This window comes from Balaenoptera musculus, chromosome 13 (genome assembly GCF_009873245.2).
Source record: "Balaenoptera musculus isolate JJ_BM4_2016_0621 chromosome 13, mBalMus1.pri.v3, whole genome shotgun sequence".
Classification (NCBI taxonomy): Eukaryota; Metazoa; Chordata; class Mammalia; order Artiodactyla; family Balaenopteridae; genus Balaenoptera; species Balaenoptera musculus.
The window spans coordinates 64,011,588-64,028,241 of record NC_045797.1 but is presented as its reverse complement, the minus strand read 5'-3'; the positions used below and the strand labels follow the sequence as shown (position 1 = coordinate 64,028,241).

Below are 16,654 nucleotides of genomic sequence, written 5' to 3'. Positions count from 1 at the left end.
TTCAGTGACTTTGCCGAGTCCTTTGTCCTTCCCCGGGAGACGGGATCGAGGAGCGGGGACCTCTGCCTTGCCGACCCGTAGGAACAATCGATGTGGATGTGGAGGGTGGCGGCGTGTTCTCGGGCTCATCTCACGCTTTCCCCAATTAGGATTTACTGCCTGACGTCACGTCTGCCGGAGATTGGCTGTTCAGATCTGACACTCGGTTCCACGGCGAGAGAAACTTTTTAAAGACTTTGCAGCCCGGGCTGCCGCTGAGTGTCCCGCGCGCTCACACCGGCCCTCGCCCACTCTCGCCGGGTCCCGGGCGCGGCAGCCCCTGGGCCGGCGGCGGGGCGAGCGGACCCTCACCTTGCGCGGCCGGCGCCCCTCGCCCCTCCCCTCCCGGGCCCCGCGTTCCCCACCCCCACCCCGCCCCCTCCTCCCCGCCGCTTTCGGCTGGGGTCTGGGGCCGTTCAGCAGCCCGCAGAACTTCCTCTCCTGCAACCGAGTTTTCCTCCTCCCAGCCTTTCCCGGGCTCCCGGTTGTTCTCGGGGGAGCCTGAGCACGCGCGGGCGGCCGCACCGGGCGAGCGGCGCGGCCGGGGGCGGGCGCCGGGGCCGGGGGTGCCGGCTGGGGCCCGTGATGGCGGGGGCCTGGCTCAGGTGGGGGCTCCTGCTCTGGGCAGGGTTGCTCGCGTCCTCGGTGCACTGCCGGGTGCGGAGGATCACGTACGTGGTGCGCCCGGGCCCCGGCCTGGCGGCGGGCGCCTTGCCCCTGGGCGGGCCCCAGCGCCCGCGGACCTTCAACGTCGCGCTCAACGCCAGGTACAGCCGTAGCTCGGCGGGCGCCGGGGCCCCCTCGGAGCGGACTCGGCGCACCAGCCCGCCCGGCGGCGCGGCCCTGCAGGGGCTCCGGCCGCCGCCACCGCCACCGCCGGAGCCGGCGCGTCCCGGGGGCTCCGGCGGGCAGCTCCACCCCAAGCCTGGCGGTCACCCGGCGGCCGCCCCGTTCGCCAAACAAGGCAGGCAAGCGGTGCGCTCCAAAGTGCCGCAGGAGACCCAGAGCGGCGGGGGCTCGAGGCTGCAGGTTCACCAGAAGCAGCAGCTGCAGGGGTAAGCCCACACCCTCCCTCCTTCCTCGCGCACGCCGCCCGCGCGGGGACCCGGGGAGTCGCGGTCCCTCGGAGCCCAGCGGTGGCCGTGGGCGTCGTGCGCCGTCGGTGGGTCGTCTCCTTCCCGCCCGCCTCTGCCTGCCTCGCTCGGAGCGCGGCGGGAAGAGCGGAGTGCTGGGAAGCCGGGGAACTCTGACTGAGGATAAACTCCGATCGCATTGTTACTGAGCTGCGGGTAAACACAAAAGGCATTTCTGCCTGGGGCGTAACCTCCTGTTCGCGAACCAAACTACTCCTAGAAGATGGGCGTAAACATGAAGTCACTACAGCTTAATCCCTCAGCATCAATTAAACTTCTCTTTGCAGCTCAGTTTAATTTTTTTTTCGAGCTAATGGAAAAAAAAAAAAGTTTGGAGGAGGGCTGCCTGTAAAGATCCACTTCCTGTTCTGTGACCTGGAATTTTCAGCATCCTAGTAATTGTGAGCTTGGCTTCCCTGCACCTGTGGGGTCTGTTTTCCTGGGGCAGCGTGTCTTAGCATTGACAGGAGTTTCGGTTGGATAGTTTGTTACTCGGCGTTCATAAACGTCCTCCCTGCCCCTCCTCCTCATTAATCACAGGTTGAGAGTGTGGGGGAAGACTTGTTTTGCTTATTTGTTGTTGTTGTTGTTTTTTTCTTCAGGGGTGGTTCCAAGCGTTGTGATTTCACTCCTGTTTGGACGCCTCTCTCTGAAACTCAGACTCAATTTAAAACGTGGGCGCAGATAATACACAAAATACATTTGGCTCTACTTTACTTTTGGAGTTAAGAAAACCGTTTATTTGGACCTTGTTCTCCCCTCCTGTATAGTTCTAGGTTATGCAGGCTTTGGTTCTCCCATCCTTCCCTTATACACTGTCCTCACCCTTCTACTTGGGCAGCTTTGGGTTGGACATCCTGGGTCCCTGTTGCGAAGCCAGAGGAATGTGGAAGCAGGAGGCTGGGCTTGCAGGAGCCCCCTGGAGGCTCGGGTTCTCTGGAGCGGAGTGTCGCTACTACTGGACTCAGGGGTCTTGCTTTGTTTCAGGGTCAATGTCTGTGGAGGGCAGTGCTGCCATGGCTGGAGTAAGGCCCCTGGCTCCCAGAGATGCACCAAACGTAAGTTTCCATGTTCACAGCAGCGCTGCACAGTAGGTGAAGTGGGTCTGTCCACACTGGGCATCCCACAGGGGTCACTTGAAGAGGCTATGCAATGTCTGTGATGCAATCTACCCCGTTATCTGAAGCCTTCATAACCACCCAGGGAGGGCTGGGCCAGGGTAATGGTATCAAGGCCAGCCGCGATTCATTGTACAAAACCGTGCCGTGCATCCAAGATTCCCTTGCACCCAGCCGTGGTATTAATTACTCTGTTACAACCGTGAATCAGGGGCTAGGAAAAGAAATTCCCACTGGAGGATGTGCCATATGGCGGAACCAGTACAATTAATTTAAACATGGATATCGACAAATGAAAAACATTCTTTAAGTTGATGGTAGGAGGGGAATGGGAAGTAGGAGGCCCTGCTCTGGAATAAAACATCAGTAGTGTTAAAGCTTTCTGAAAACAGCACTCAGAATCTGCCGTCCTTGTGGCCTGTTTCCTAGGAGGTAACCACTCTACTGTTCTTCAGAACTGACAAGTGGGTTTTCCTGCAGTGCTTCTCCAGCTAATACACAGGCTTAGCAGTGTTTCGAAACATGTATTAATGATGCATATAGATTTGAGAACATCAGAAAATATTTCCCTCTGCATTGTGAAATTAAGGATTAAGGTAAAATATTCTTTGAGGGTCCTCTTGACGAGTTGATTCTGTCTGGTGCTAATTGGAAATAAAGAAATCTTACTTCCATTCAGAAAAAGTTAAGCATTCTTATGTGTTCTCTGCATAGAGTTTGAACCATAAGCATGTGGATTAGAGTCGTTCAAAATTTTAGCTGCTTATTGGTATTCAGTGTAATAAGTAAAATTTAGCAATTTGTCTCGTATACGGTTTGGATTTTAAAATGCTGGTGAATGAATTAAAAAAATTTTCTATTGCGGTCATTTCTATTACAGTCCTTGTGAACTTGCTTGTTGGAAGATGCCTTCAATCCCTGAAAGAAACAGGACTTTGGCATAGTGGCTTTAGTTTTGTAAAAAGCAATGTCCAGGTGGGTTATGATTTGGCTGTGATCAAGGAGTAGTGGCAGACATGAACTCACTAATCAGCCTCCTTGTTATTCAACTCAAACCGCTAGATCAGAAATACTCAGGGTTGTAGGCGTTTTATTTTTTAATTTTTAATTTTAAATTTATTTTATTTATTTATTTTTGGCTGTGTTGGGTCTTCGTTGCTGCACGCATGCTTTCTCTAGTTGCGACGAGCGGGGGCTACTCTTCGTTGCGGTGCGCAGGCTTCTCATTGTGGTGGCTTCTCTTGGTGCGGAGCACGGGCTCTAGGCGCATGGGCTTCAGTAGCTGTGGCACGTAGGCTTCAGTAGTTGTGGCTCACGGGCTTAGTTGCTCTGCGGTGTGTGGGATCTTCCTGGACCAGGGCTCGAATCCGTGTCCCCTGCATTGGCAGGTGGGATTCTTAACCACTGTGCCACCAGGGAAGCCCCAGGCATTTTAGATTAAGTCATAATTCTTCACTTCTTAGATTACACTTGACAACAGTGCACCAGCATTTTCCTGAATTTACAATTGCTTGGGTCCAATTACATACCCTCTCCTCCCTTCGGTAACTCCTGCTCAAAACCCGATATGATGTTGTTTGCCTGTTATGTGCAGACAGCCCATCCATGACAGCAGCATTGCTGTGTAAAGTGGGGTATTGCTGTGTAAAGATTAAAGATACAGAGCAGGTTGTTATAGATGATGGCGAGTGCTCCTTGATGCCCATTAGAGAGAATGTGTTAAGACTTTGAAAGAAGTTTACTTGGCAAATGATGCCGTTGAGTGCCCTCTCTGAAAAGAGAGTAGTACCCCATTCTTAGGTTGTCTGAGGATTTGCAGATCCAAATATGTTCTAGAAGATCCAAAGATGCTCTAGAAGGAGAACATCCGAGCTTGAGGAATCACCTCATGGCTTCCTGCTTCTCCAGGTGAGGGAGGCAAGGGCACAAGTGTGCCTCGGCTTAGCCAGGTTTGCCCTCTGGTGACCCAGAAAGAGAAAGGCTGCAAAAGGCTACCAGTCAGAAAAGTTAGGGTTGAACAGTTACTGTATACAGTGTTCCAGAGGAAGTTGCTCCGTTGGCTTAGTCTCATGATACCGATAACAAACGCTTCCGGCTTTTGGTTGAAGTTATCCTTCCAGCTTCTAGAAGGTAGCCCTTGGACAGCACTGGGACCTAAGCAATCAGTGCAACATTAGCCTTCCAGTACTGCCCAATCTGACAAATTAATTCAGGCCCAAATGCTGGAAGCTTAAATCACAACTTCTTTCAAGAACAGTTGTGTTTTTTTTTTTTTTTTAACTTTGGGTTTATTTATTTATTTATTTATTTATTTTTGGCTGTGCTGGGTCTTCGTTTCTGTGCGAGGGCTTTCTCTAGTTGCGGCAAGTGGGGGCCACTTCATCGCGGTGCGCGGGCCTCTCATTATCGCGGCCTCACTTGTTGTGGAGCACCGGCTCCAGACGCGCAGGCTCAGTAGTTGTGGCTCACGGGCCCAGTTGCTCCGCGGCATGTGGGATCTTCCCAGACCAGGGCTCGAACCCGTGTCCCCTGCATTGGCAGGCAGATTCTCAACCACTGCGCCACCAGGGAAGCCCAGTTGTGTTTTTAAAAATGATGCTGGGTTAGGTCAGTGCTCAATCCAAAGTAATATACGCTGGATGGCTATGTTTCAATGGGGAGTCTTGTGTTTGTCTGGCAGAGCCAGGGAGATGAGGGAGCCTTATGCCTTCACACGGGACAACTGGCGTTACCACTGATGCGGCAAAACTTGTGTCCATGGCTAAGCAGTGTGACACCAGGAAAGACCCCTGGCCTTGGGTGCAGGAAACCTGAGTTTAAACCCTCAAGCCTTCACTAGCTGTGTGGCCTTGGGGAATTCATTTGACCTCTCTGACCCTTATATTTTCCCATCCTGAAATGACTGTGCTAAAAACTTGACTACCGGGACTTCCCTGGCGGTCCAGTGGATAAGACTCCACGTTTCCACTGCAGGGGGTGTGGGTTCGATCCCTGGTTGGGGAACTAAGATCCCACATGCCGTACGGCGTGGCCAAAAAAACAAAACAAAACAAAAAAACCCCAAAACTTGACTACTTTCTAGGATTGTTACAGGTATCAAGGTGAAAGAGAATGATGGATGTGAAAGCCTTGATGAAACCAGAAGGAGTATTAGAGTTTATTATTGAATCAAGCCAAGTAAATTCTGTCTCATTTATCTATTATTTGGTTTTCTTTTTTCCATATGTATGTTTCTCCAGCTATTGTCGTCATCTTCTTTTCAAAGAATATACATGTGGATCCCTTTTTATATTACAGCTTTAAAGTAGTTTAGGGCTGGGGGAGGGGGAAATAGGGAGATATTGGTCAAGGGGTACAAAGTTTCAGTCCCTCAGGATGAATAAGTTCTGGAGATCTAATATACAGCGGTGTGACTATAGTTAACATTACTGTGTTATATACTTGAAATTTCTTCAGAGGGTAGATCTTAGAGTGTTCCCACCACACACACACACACACACACACACACACACACACATACACACACAAATGTTAACTGTGTGGTGATGGGTATGTTTATTAGCTTGACTGTGGTGCTTATTTTACAACGTGTGCATATATCAAAACATTGTTATACACTTTAAATATATACAATTTTTATTTGTCAATTATACCTCAATATAGATGAATAAAAAAAGGAATAAATGAAAAAGCCAGTCACTTCCATCCTGCCTGGCTTTGATTACTGAGAAAAAAGAAATAAAGTAGGCTGGGTTGTTCTGTATCCCAGAATGATTTATTTTAAAAGAACTTTAAAAGAGACTAAATATTAGATTATTTGTGTATCTCTAGTTCTCTTTGTGTAAAGCTTGCTGTTTAGATGGAAAATACTCCCCTAAGGTATTCATAAATTGAATGGAAAAAATTCTGACACCAATTTTTATGACTACAACTACTTTGGTAAATACTAGTGAAATTTAGACTGCAAAAGAAATTGATTTGTGGTCTCTTTCCTCTCTCACTTCCTTATTATGCTGAGATTGAACAATTGCACTTGGATATGGTTTGTTACACTTAACAAATACAAAAACCAATGGCATGTCAACATGAATTTCCTTATTAAGATAGTAATCATCATATACATAATTAACACAACATTGTAAAACAACTATACTTCAAATAAAAAAAGGTAGTTATCGTACAACGTGTATGCACATTTACATGTGCACATTAAATTTAATCAACAGCAAGGATGCCTTGTAATTGTCAGTTCTATTTTGAGGATAATTGAAAGGGTTTAGCTGAAGAATTTCAGTTTGTAGAGACTGTTTTCCAGTTGATGCAAAAAATATTTCTGCGTAAGAGCTGGGATGTGTTTCTGTTGTTCAGTTTGCTTAATCCTGTGAAGAAAACAAGGTGCCCCTTGGAGGCAGACTGGATTGTTTTTAGTTGATTGAAACTTAATTAAAATGGACCATAGGCAAATGCTTCTGAAGACTGAAGATTTAGCGAACCTGAAATTGCCAATCAGAGAGATGTGAAACAAACAGCAGCAGACCCACACGGGGAGAGAGAATGGATGTGGGTGTCCACAATGGCAGCCCCGAGGGCTTTAGCCACCCAGTGTCTACACAGAGATGCCCAGTTGCATGTTGATGCTTCTTTTCCAGACACCCTCTGTATGTGTGTCTCTAGGCATTGAAATCACAGCTTGAGATATGGCATTTTAGTTATTAATGTGGAATGACTGCTGATAGTGATGTCCATTTTGGGCAAAGGAGAAGGCACTGCATCTGTTCCCTTTCCAAGGGGTTCACATTTATTGGGAGGGTGTTAACTTTTTTCCTGCCTATCCCCATTTTTGCATTTTGTTCCCTCTGTCTAAACTGAACCCACCCCCTCTTGGTTGTTCCAATCTTTTCGTCCCCCTCTCAGGGTAAATGCAGGCCAGAGAGAGACATTGCCAGTGGGCTCAGCTTTAAAGAAGAGACTGGACTTGGGAACAGACAACACAAAAGAATAAAGGGGAGATGAGAGTGAGGCTGGGTTGGCAGGATGAGGTGGATGGAACAGGAAAGATGGCAGATCTGAATCCAAAGCGGGTACCTGGCACATGGCAGACCCTCCCTAAATGCATGGATGGTTCTTTCATTTCTTTAACGGATATCTGTTTAGCTTTTACCATGTGCCAGGGTCTATGAATAGAGGAGAAACGCAGCCAGCTGTAGAGAGTGCAGGGTCTGTTTTTACTCACTTAACTCATGGCACATCAAATGACTTGTTCTCTCCTTAGCAAGAAACAGAAAATCGATATTCCATTGCTTTTCCACTGGCATTCAGCCCACAGTGCTTTGGGGGAAAAAAAAACCAAAAGCCAACCCTAGACATTTTCCTTAATTATATACAGAAGAGACATAGTCACGTATGCCCTTGGTGCTTAGAGTTGCTGCAGTCAAGGGCATCGTCCATGAGTGTGGGGTGTGGCTGGAGTTGCAGGTGACAGAGGCCTTTCAGGCCATCTCCTGTCCCTCTTGGCTTGGCGTTGAGCTAGCTGAGCTCGGGAGTCGGGCCCAGAGTGATCACACAGTTTTCGTCTGCCCGCTGTGGCCACTGACAGCTGCTTCGCCAATAGATCCACAGTGAGGTTTATTGTGGCAGCTGCTGGGAGCACCGCCCCGGCCCCAGTGCTGGGAGCAGGGGTGGGAGGGTCGGCTGGAAAATCTTGTTGTGCGGCACAGACCGCCCGGTGAAGGGAGAAGGACCCAGAGGTCAAGTTCACACTGGGTCAAATATGTGTTCTCAGCACTGGTTAAAACAAACATTTAGGAACCATAAATCCTGGGCTGCGATCATACTTAAACCTTCATTTTGAAACCCTGCAGCCCCTGGGCCAACCTGAACACCCCGCCCGGCCGCCCCTGCCCGGCCTGCTTTAGTGAAGTGTTTCTCTGCCCGGTGAACCCTTGGCCCTTAGGAAGCCTGACTTGTTCAAAGGACCTTTGGCCACCACAGGAGTCTGCTGTTTCTGAGCCTGTTTTTATTTGTTGTCTTGGATATTCCAAACATACTCAAACATGTTTGGGAGCTCAAATAAATTTTCCTAAAATGCAGATTTTGCTTCCAAATTCTTTCTAGCAATGAACAGGGCAACTAGGAGCGCTAGGGCGGTGTCACCACTCTTGTAACACTGACCAAGGTCAGAGCACAGGCTGAGGAGCTGCTGATGAGGGGAGGGTAGTTGGTGCAGTGCTTTAGAGCCTGTGGAGGGCGTTCTCTTTCTTTCTTTTACTTTAAAAAAAAAAAAAAAGGAATGCTTCACGAATTTGCATGTCATCCTTGTGCAGGGGTCATGCTAATCTTCTCTGTATCTTTCCAATATTAGTATATGTGCTGCCGAAGCCAGCACCGGAGAGCATTTTCTTGACCTTCACACCCTGGGAGTGTAGACCAGGCAGCCATGATTTATTACCCCCTTTTTAAATAGGGGGCAGGGCTCAGACCCCACCCCAGCTCTGTGGCTCTTGGTTTATTGTTCTTTCTACTGCCCTAGGCTTCTTGGACGTCCAGTGTGGCAGCACCTCTCTTGAGGTCTTGGTCTTCGACTCTCCTGACAGCCCTGCTTTGGATTGGCTTTCACTGCCTAAATTCACTGTGTGATTTCCCAAGCCTGTAACAAAGTACCGCAAACTGGGTGACTTAGAACAACAGAAATGTATTGTCTCAGAGTTCTGGAGGCTAGAAGTCCAAAATCAGGGTGTCGAGAGGGTTGGTTCCTTGTGAGGGAAGATCTGTTCCAGGCCTCTCTCCCTGGCTAGCAGAAGGCTGTCTTCTCCTTGTGTTTCTTCACCTCATTTCCCCTCTATGCATGTCTATCTTTGTGTCCAAATTTCCCCTTTTTATAAGGACACCAGTCGTATCAGATTAGCGCTCACCCTAATGACCTCATTTTTAACTTGATTATCTCTGTAAGGACCCTATCTCCAAATAAGGTCACAAACTAAGGTACCAGGGATCAGGGCTCCAACATAGCTTTCTTTGTGGGGGGAACCATTCAACTCATAATAGAAGGCCATAGATGCTCTGCATGTGGGCTTGAGAAGTGGGCTACTCAGAGCTGGGCCACCCCTGAGGCAGTCAGGGATTCCCTAGCAATGACCCCAGGGTGGGTGGGCAGAGGCTCAGTTGCACTCCTCCCACATAGTCTGTGACTGTGGATCTAATGCGGCTTCTTCCCTAATTCAGGAGCTCTGGCGGCTTCAGGGAGCAGAAACTGTGAGGAATTGGCCACTGGTGATTTTGGTTATACCTCTGGCCATCTCCACTTGGTCTGCTTTAAAGAGATTCTATGGTGCGTCTTAAACATGAATGTGCAGCTGGTCCCTGGAGGAGTTTGTTAAACTGCTTTCTTGAATCAGAGTCTCTGGGATTTTTATTTAATAAGCACATCAGGTGATGCTGATGGAGGTGGCCCACCTTTTGAGAAACAATGATCCAGAAGGAACCCTGTCCTGGGCAATATTTATGACACTTTGTGTGGGAATCTGAAGGCCAAGCCTAACACTTAGCAATTTAGAAACTTGTCAAGGCGGGAGCCCTCTAAACATTGCTTTAGGTCAGTTTTAAATAGTACGTACAAAGATGGCTGCATACAGGGTTATTACACCCAGTTTTTCTTTAGTTAGTTGAATGATAAATACATGTAATTTTATAAGAGTTGGACACTTGCAAAATTGTTAATGATACATAGGTGGTTAAATAAAGTGGGTTTAAAAAAGGTTGAAACACTTCGGAACACATTGGGTGCTTTTTCCACTAAATATTTTATTTTTAATTATAAAATATTTTAAATACACAAAAATGCAGAAAATAATATATCCAGCAGCTGCTCATCAGGCTCATGTTTTTAAAACCACCCTGATATGATAATTAAGCACAATAATTTACAGATAAGGGAGAAACTATGGTCTTATCTTGCTCTTTTTTTTTTGGCTGTGTTGGATCTTCATTGCTGTACACGGGCTTTCTCTAGTTGTGGCGAGCGGGGGCTACTATTCATGGCGGTGCACAGGCTTCTCATTGCGGTGGCTTCTGTTGTTGGTGGAGCATGGGCTCTGGGCGTGCGGGCTTCAGTAGTTGTGGCACGTGGGCTCAGTAGTTGCAGTGCGTGGGCTCAGTAGTTGCGGTGCACGTACTCTAGAGCACAGGCTCGGTAGTTGTGGCGCATGGGCTTAGTTGCTCCGTGGCATGTGGGATCTTCTGGGACCAGGGATCGAACCCGTGTCCCTTGCACTGGCAGGTGGATTCTTAACCACTGCACCACCAGGGTTATCTTGCTCTATCTGCATGTTTTACTAATGATGTTTCCTATCTTCCTAGGGGAGAGAAAATAGTACATAATTTGTTGGTGTGACACAAACTGGTTGTTTTGGTACTTATGGAAAAGTACATCAGAGCTGTATTTGTATAAGCTCACGTGCACCTGTTAATTTGCCTAGCTTATTATTAAGGATTGAACATTTCATGTAAGCACAGTCCATTGGGCACCAAGAATCTGTGTGCACAGTGTCATTTAGACCCAAGACAATGTGGTTACAAGAAGGAGATGCTACCTGTTACCGTCCCACCTGACCCGCCTTTCTTGCCTTCCTCCTCTTTCTCTCTCTCCTTACTAGGCCTCAATTTTGCTTGCCCTGAACTAGAGGCAGTATAGGTCCATGGTTAGAAGTTCAGTCTCTGGAGTTAGAATACAAGGCACCTAACTTGATGTTAACACTTTGTCAACACATCCTCACTATGTGACCTTGGACTGTGAGAGCTGGGGCTAGGCTAAGTTACCCCATTCACAGGACAGGTGTGATGATGGTTTGTGCCATCATTCAGAGGCTTGTTGGGGGACTGCATGAAGTAATATACAAAGAGTTCTTGGAGAGCAGCTGCCCCCCCTGCCCCCCGCACAACAGTATTTGACAAATGTGAGCTCTCAGGGGTTCCTGTTTGCTTGCTTAGACCCTCTCCCTCCTGGGCACCTCAGCTTTTTACACACCCCTCTTGGTGTTTCTCAGATCCCCTGGTGAAAATCATGGCTCTCTCTTCCCCTCTCTGGGAGCGTTCTGTTTTCACTCTTACTTTGTGGCTGGCCCAGGGTAGAGGGGCGTCTGCCTCCCCATCAACATGGAGCTCCTGGGGAGCGGCATTTTCTTTCTTTCTTCTTTTTTAAGAACACTTTTAAAAAATAAATTTATTTATGTATTTATTTTTGGCTGCGTTGGGTCTTCATTGCTGCACACAGGCTTTCTCTAGTTGCGGAGAGCGGAGGCTACTCTTCGTTGCGGAGCACGGGCTCTAGGGCGCGTGGGCTTCAGTAGTTGTGGTACATGGGCTTATTTGTCCGCGGGATGTGGGATCTTCCCAGACCAGGGATCCAACCTGTGTTGGTCCGTGCATCGGCAGGCGGATTCTTAACCACTGTGCCACCAGGGAAGTCCTGCAGGATTTTCTTTGTGTTATTTTAAGTACCCAGGCTCTGTTCCTTGCCATAGTACAAATGCTAACTGAATCGAGTAGAATTGAATTGAACCAGCATCTCTGATTTTGCTGTGTTGTAAATACTATCCTCTAAATGCTACATAAAGAATTCTACTTCCTTTTTTGTTTCCTCTCACCTTTGGGCAATAATTCTCCTTTGGTTTTCTTCTATTTTTTCTGTGTGCTTATCCCTTGCCCGACAGACACTGCTTATTATGACAGCTTTTCAAGGACACACCACCTTATTCCATTTCCTCCTCCTTCTCTGAAGGCTACCCTGGCATGGCCCAAACTTTAAGACAGCTTTTCCTTTCTCACTGCCAATTTTAGAATCTTTCTGCTAAACATCATCTGATAGAGATTTGGGACTAAGTAAAATGAATGTTGTATGATTTTCCTTGTAATTTTAGATCCCCAAGTGCTGCTCTTGGCCAACTACACTATTCCCTGTGGTTTTTTCACTCCACTACATTTGAGTAATATTGTTGGCATGCACCTAAGTAAACAGTTTGCGAAATGTCGTGTTTTGTAAATTAGGAGATGGATGGGCTGGTTTTTTAATACATGCTCTTGGTTCTGCTGGACCAGAGGAAGGATGAGTTTGGTCAGTGGATGGGAAGACAAATTGGAGGAAGGTTTTTTTTTTTTAATTTGTTTTATTTATTTATTTTTGGCTGCATTGGGTCTTCGTTGCTGCACGCGGGCTTTCTCTAGTTGTGGTGAGCGGGGCGTGGGCTTCTCATTACAGTGTCTTTGTTGTGGAGCACGGGCTCTAGGCGCGTGGGCTTCAGTAGTTGTGGCACTTGGGCTCAGTAGTTGTGGCTCGTGGGCTCTAGAGCACAGGCTCGGTAGTTGTGACACACGGGCTTAGTTGTTCCACGGCATGTGGGATCTTCCCACACCAGGGCTCGAACCCGTGTCCCCTTCATTGGCAGGTGGATTCTTAACCACTGCACCACCAGGGAAGTCCCTGGAGGAAGGTGTTTTTAACTGAAGTTTATGTGGTCAATTTACTCATCAGTTATTTAAAGGTGAGAACTGAATGGTTGGAGGGGAACCTTCAGAGGTATACTTTGGTAATGAATTAAGGGAGAATCTTCACAGGGGAAAGAAGATGTAACCAGCAAAAAGCCACTGGAGGAAAAGAGGATCACAAAATAAGGAAAATATAATAATAAGGATCCTTTGTCTTTGTAGACTTTAAAATGTTTGTATTTCTTATAGGATTACCAAACAATTCCAATCTCCCTTTCAATCTTGCAGGAACTTCAGTTTATTATTGTAACTATAAAATAAAAGTAGAATCTCTATCCTTTCACCCATATGTGTTACATTTAACACCATATCAAGTGGGCAGTTAACAATTAGCATCTTCAACATGTTTCATTGTAAAAGCCATTTAAGTCGGCTAAGAGGTACCACCTCACCTTGATGAATCATTTGCTACATTGGTTCAAGAGTGGGAGCGCTTTTGTCTCTACCATTAGCTGTGAAGTTTCAAGCAGATCAATTAATTAACTCCTCAGATTTTTTTTTCAAGCTGAATGAAATGAATGGGGATAGGGCCATTCATCACCCAACCTAATTCAAGTCATTCTTGTGAATATTGGGCATACAAATCCTCTTCCGTCTTAACTTTTTTTTTTTTAATTGGGGTATAATTGCTTCACAATGTTGTGTTAGTTTGTGCTGTACGACGAAGTGAATCAGCCATATGGATACATATATCTCCTCCCTCTTGGACCTACCCCCACCCCCCAACCGAATCCCACCCCCCAACCGAATCCCACCCATCTAGGTCACCACAGAGCACCAAGCTGAGCTTCCTGTGCTATACAGCGGGTTCCCACTAGCTATCTATATTACACATTTTTCACATTGTATCACTGTTGTGTGTGTGCACTGGTGGATGTGTGCTTCCCGGCTTGATGTGAGCTCTGTCTGTGAGGGTAGTGATCAATACCATAACCATCTTTTTATCCTCGGTACCTAGTAAGCACATAGACTTTTATGGAAGGAATGAATGAATGAATTCATTTGTTGTACATTCACTGAGTCCCTGTGTGCTAGGTACTGGCACACAGAAGGTGTTAAGGTTTTATTTTCTATGAAGAAAATAAAACAGGGCAAGAGGATAGAGAGTGTTGGGGGCCGGGGGAAGGGGGATGGAGTAAGGAAAGGTCACTGTAAGGAAGTGGTTTATGAGACCTGTGTGATATGAAAGGGTCTGGTGGAAGAGCCTTTTTGGACAAGAGAACAACTAGCACAAAGGCCCTGGGGTGGGAATAGGCCTGGCCCTGTACAGGGACCCAGAAGTGAGTTTTGTGGGGTTGTTAGTGTAGGCTAGAGTAATAGCTGATAAGGGAGACAGGGCTGGATCCCCAGTCAGGTCTTGTAGGCTGTGGAAAGCCATAAATAGCGGACTTACAAATGCAAGTAGATTTTATTATTAAGGAATAAACACAATACAGGATTTGGTATTTATCAGCACTACTTTTCTATGTCTGTGAGTCTGTTTCTGTTTTGTAAATAAGTTCATTTGTATCATATTTTAGATTCCATGTATAAAGTGGAAGTAAGTAAGTGGACTTACTTCACTTAGTATGACAATCTCTAGGTCCATCCATGTTGCTGCAAATGGCATTACTTCATTCTTTTTTATGGCTGAGTAGTATTCCATTGTATATATATGCCACATCTTCTTTATCCATTCATCCGTTGATGGACATTTAGGTTGTTTCCATGTCTTGGCTATTGTAAATAGTGTTGCTATAAACATTGGGGTTCATGTATCTTTTCAAATTATAGTTTTCCCTAGATATATGGCCAGGAGTGGGATTGCTGGATCATATGACAACTCTATGTTTGGTTTTTAAAGAAACCTCCATACTGTTTTCCATAGTGGCTGCACCAATTTACATTCCCACCGACAGTGTAGGTGTTTTCTCCACACCCTCTCCAGCATTTGTTATTTGTAGATTTTCTGATGATGCCCATTCTAACTGGTGTGCGGTAATACCTCATTGTTGTTTTGATTTGCGTTTCTCTAATAATTAGTGATGTTGAACATCTTTTCATGTGCCTATTGGCCATCTGTATGTCTTCTTTGGAGAAATGTCTATTTAGGTCTTCTGCCTATTTTTTGATTGGGTCGTTGTTCTTTTTGTTATTGAGTTGTGTGAGCTGTTTGTACATCTTGGAAATTAAGCCCTTGTTGGTCACATTGTTTACAAATATTTTCTCCCATTCCATAGGTTGTCTTTTCATTTTGTTTATGGTTTCCTTTGCTGTGCAAAAGCTTGTAAGTTTGATTAGGTCCCATTTGTTTATTTTTGCCTTTCTTTCTATTGCCTTGGGAGACTGACCTAAGAAAACATTGCTATGATTTATGTCAGAGAATGTTTTGGGTATGTTCTTTTCTAGGAGTTTTATGGTGTCATGTCTTATATTTAAGTCTTTAAGCCCTTTTGAGTTTATTTTTGTGTATGGTGTGAGGGTATGTTCTAACTTCATTGATTTACATGCAGCTGTCCAGCTTTCCCAACACGACTTGCTGAAGAGACTGTCTTTTCTTCATTGTATATTCTTGTCTCTTTTGTCAAAGATTAATTGACCGTACGTGTGTGGTTTTATTTCTGGGCTTTCTATTCTGTTCCATTGATCCATATGTCAGTTTTTGTGCCAGTACCATGCTGTTTTGATTACTATAGCTTTGTAGTATTGTCTGAAGTCTGGGAGGGTTATGCCTCCAGCTTTGTTCTTTTTCTTCTGGATTACTTTGGCAATTCTGGGTCTTTCATGGTTCCATATAAGTTTTAGGATTATTTGTTCTAGTTCTGTGAAAAATGTCATAGGTATTTGATAAGGGATTACATTAAATCTGTAGATTGCTTTGGGCAGTATGACCATTTTAACTGTATTAATTCTTCCAATTCAATGTTTCATTGTTCTCAATGTATAAGTCTTTCACCTACTTAGGTTTATTCCTAAGTATTTTTTTTTTTGGATGTGATTTTAAAAGGGATTGCTTTATTACTTTCCCTTTCTGATATTTCATTGTTAGTGTAAAGACATGCAACAGATTTCTGAATGTTAATTGAAAAATAACGTTTTAAATAGAAAATTGAATCACCTTTATTGTTAATTTTTATTGATGAGAAAAGCCGCATATAGAATAGTAAGTACCCAAGGCCATACACAAATTACTGTTGCAGTCTAACTGCCTGCATTGTACCCAGATCGCCAGACCAGCCCCATGCTGATTGGGCCTCTGTGCCTCTGCTGAGCTCTGGCAGAAGGTGACACTCTCACCAGAGCCATGAGGCCAAGACTTAGGATGGAAGTTTGAGGATAAAAAAAAAAAAAGTCTTTCGTCACTGCTGTGTTGAAAAGCAAACTAGGGGGGATCTTCACATGGTACTAAATAAAAAATAAAACGTTAAATCCTTTAAAAAACTTTAAACATAAAAATCCCAATCTTGTGCTTGTAGAAAATTGACAGAGAGCAGTTAGGATGTGTTAAAGTAAGAGTGTAAAATTTTTGGAATACATTTGAATTCTGTTCTGAAGTTTTCTTCAGTGCCTCCACCCCATCTAACTTATTGTTGGTGGGGTGAGCCCGAGATAGGTGCAAAGGTAGCCTCTGCTGGGAGATTTTGTTCCTGATTGTAAATGAGGTTAATACCACCCTTTGCAGTTAAGATCAAATAAAATGAGGTTCATGAACATCCTTCACAGAAGAGCCCTATAAACATAAGGTGATATTATTAATAAAGTTTTTCTGGCTGTTTTGTGAAAACTTTTCAATTGTTGGTGAAAATGTTTTTTCTATAATGTGTTGGTATATTTCTTTTCTTGAAA

The 16,654-nt window shown here is 45.6% G+C and overlaps 1 protein-coding gene and 1 non-coding gene across 6 annotated transcripts in view; one reads left to right on the top strand and one right to left on the bottom strand.

The window, feature by feature from the left end:
* The first annotated feature begins 245 nt into the window (after positions 1 to 245).
* The window catches only part of LTBP1 (latent transforming growth factor beta binding protein 1), a 418,216-nt gene continuing 401,807 nt past the window's right edge, over positions 246 to 16,654 (top strand). For 2 of the 5 annotated variants that reach the window (XM_036872900.1, XM_036872895.1), the window contains exons 1-2: positions 248 to 1,094; positions 2,160 to 2,230. In XM_036872900.1, coding sequence (XP_036728795.1) covers positions 625 to 1,094; positions 2,160 to 2,230 — 541 coding nt within the window. In that variant the 5' untranslated portion in view covers positions 248 to 624. Of the gene's footprint in view, positions 1,095 to 2,159; positions 2,231 to 16,654 lie in introns of all 5 variants that reach the window. The other 3 variants (XM_036872897.1, XM_036872896.1, XM_036872899.1) reach the window with 3 other exon arrangements.
* Positions 8,569 to 8,675, bottom strand: LOC118906535. Its single transcript, XR_005022517.1, has one exon. It is a non-coding gene; the product is annotated as a U6 spliceosomal RNA (small nuclear RNA).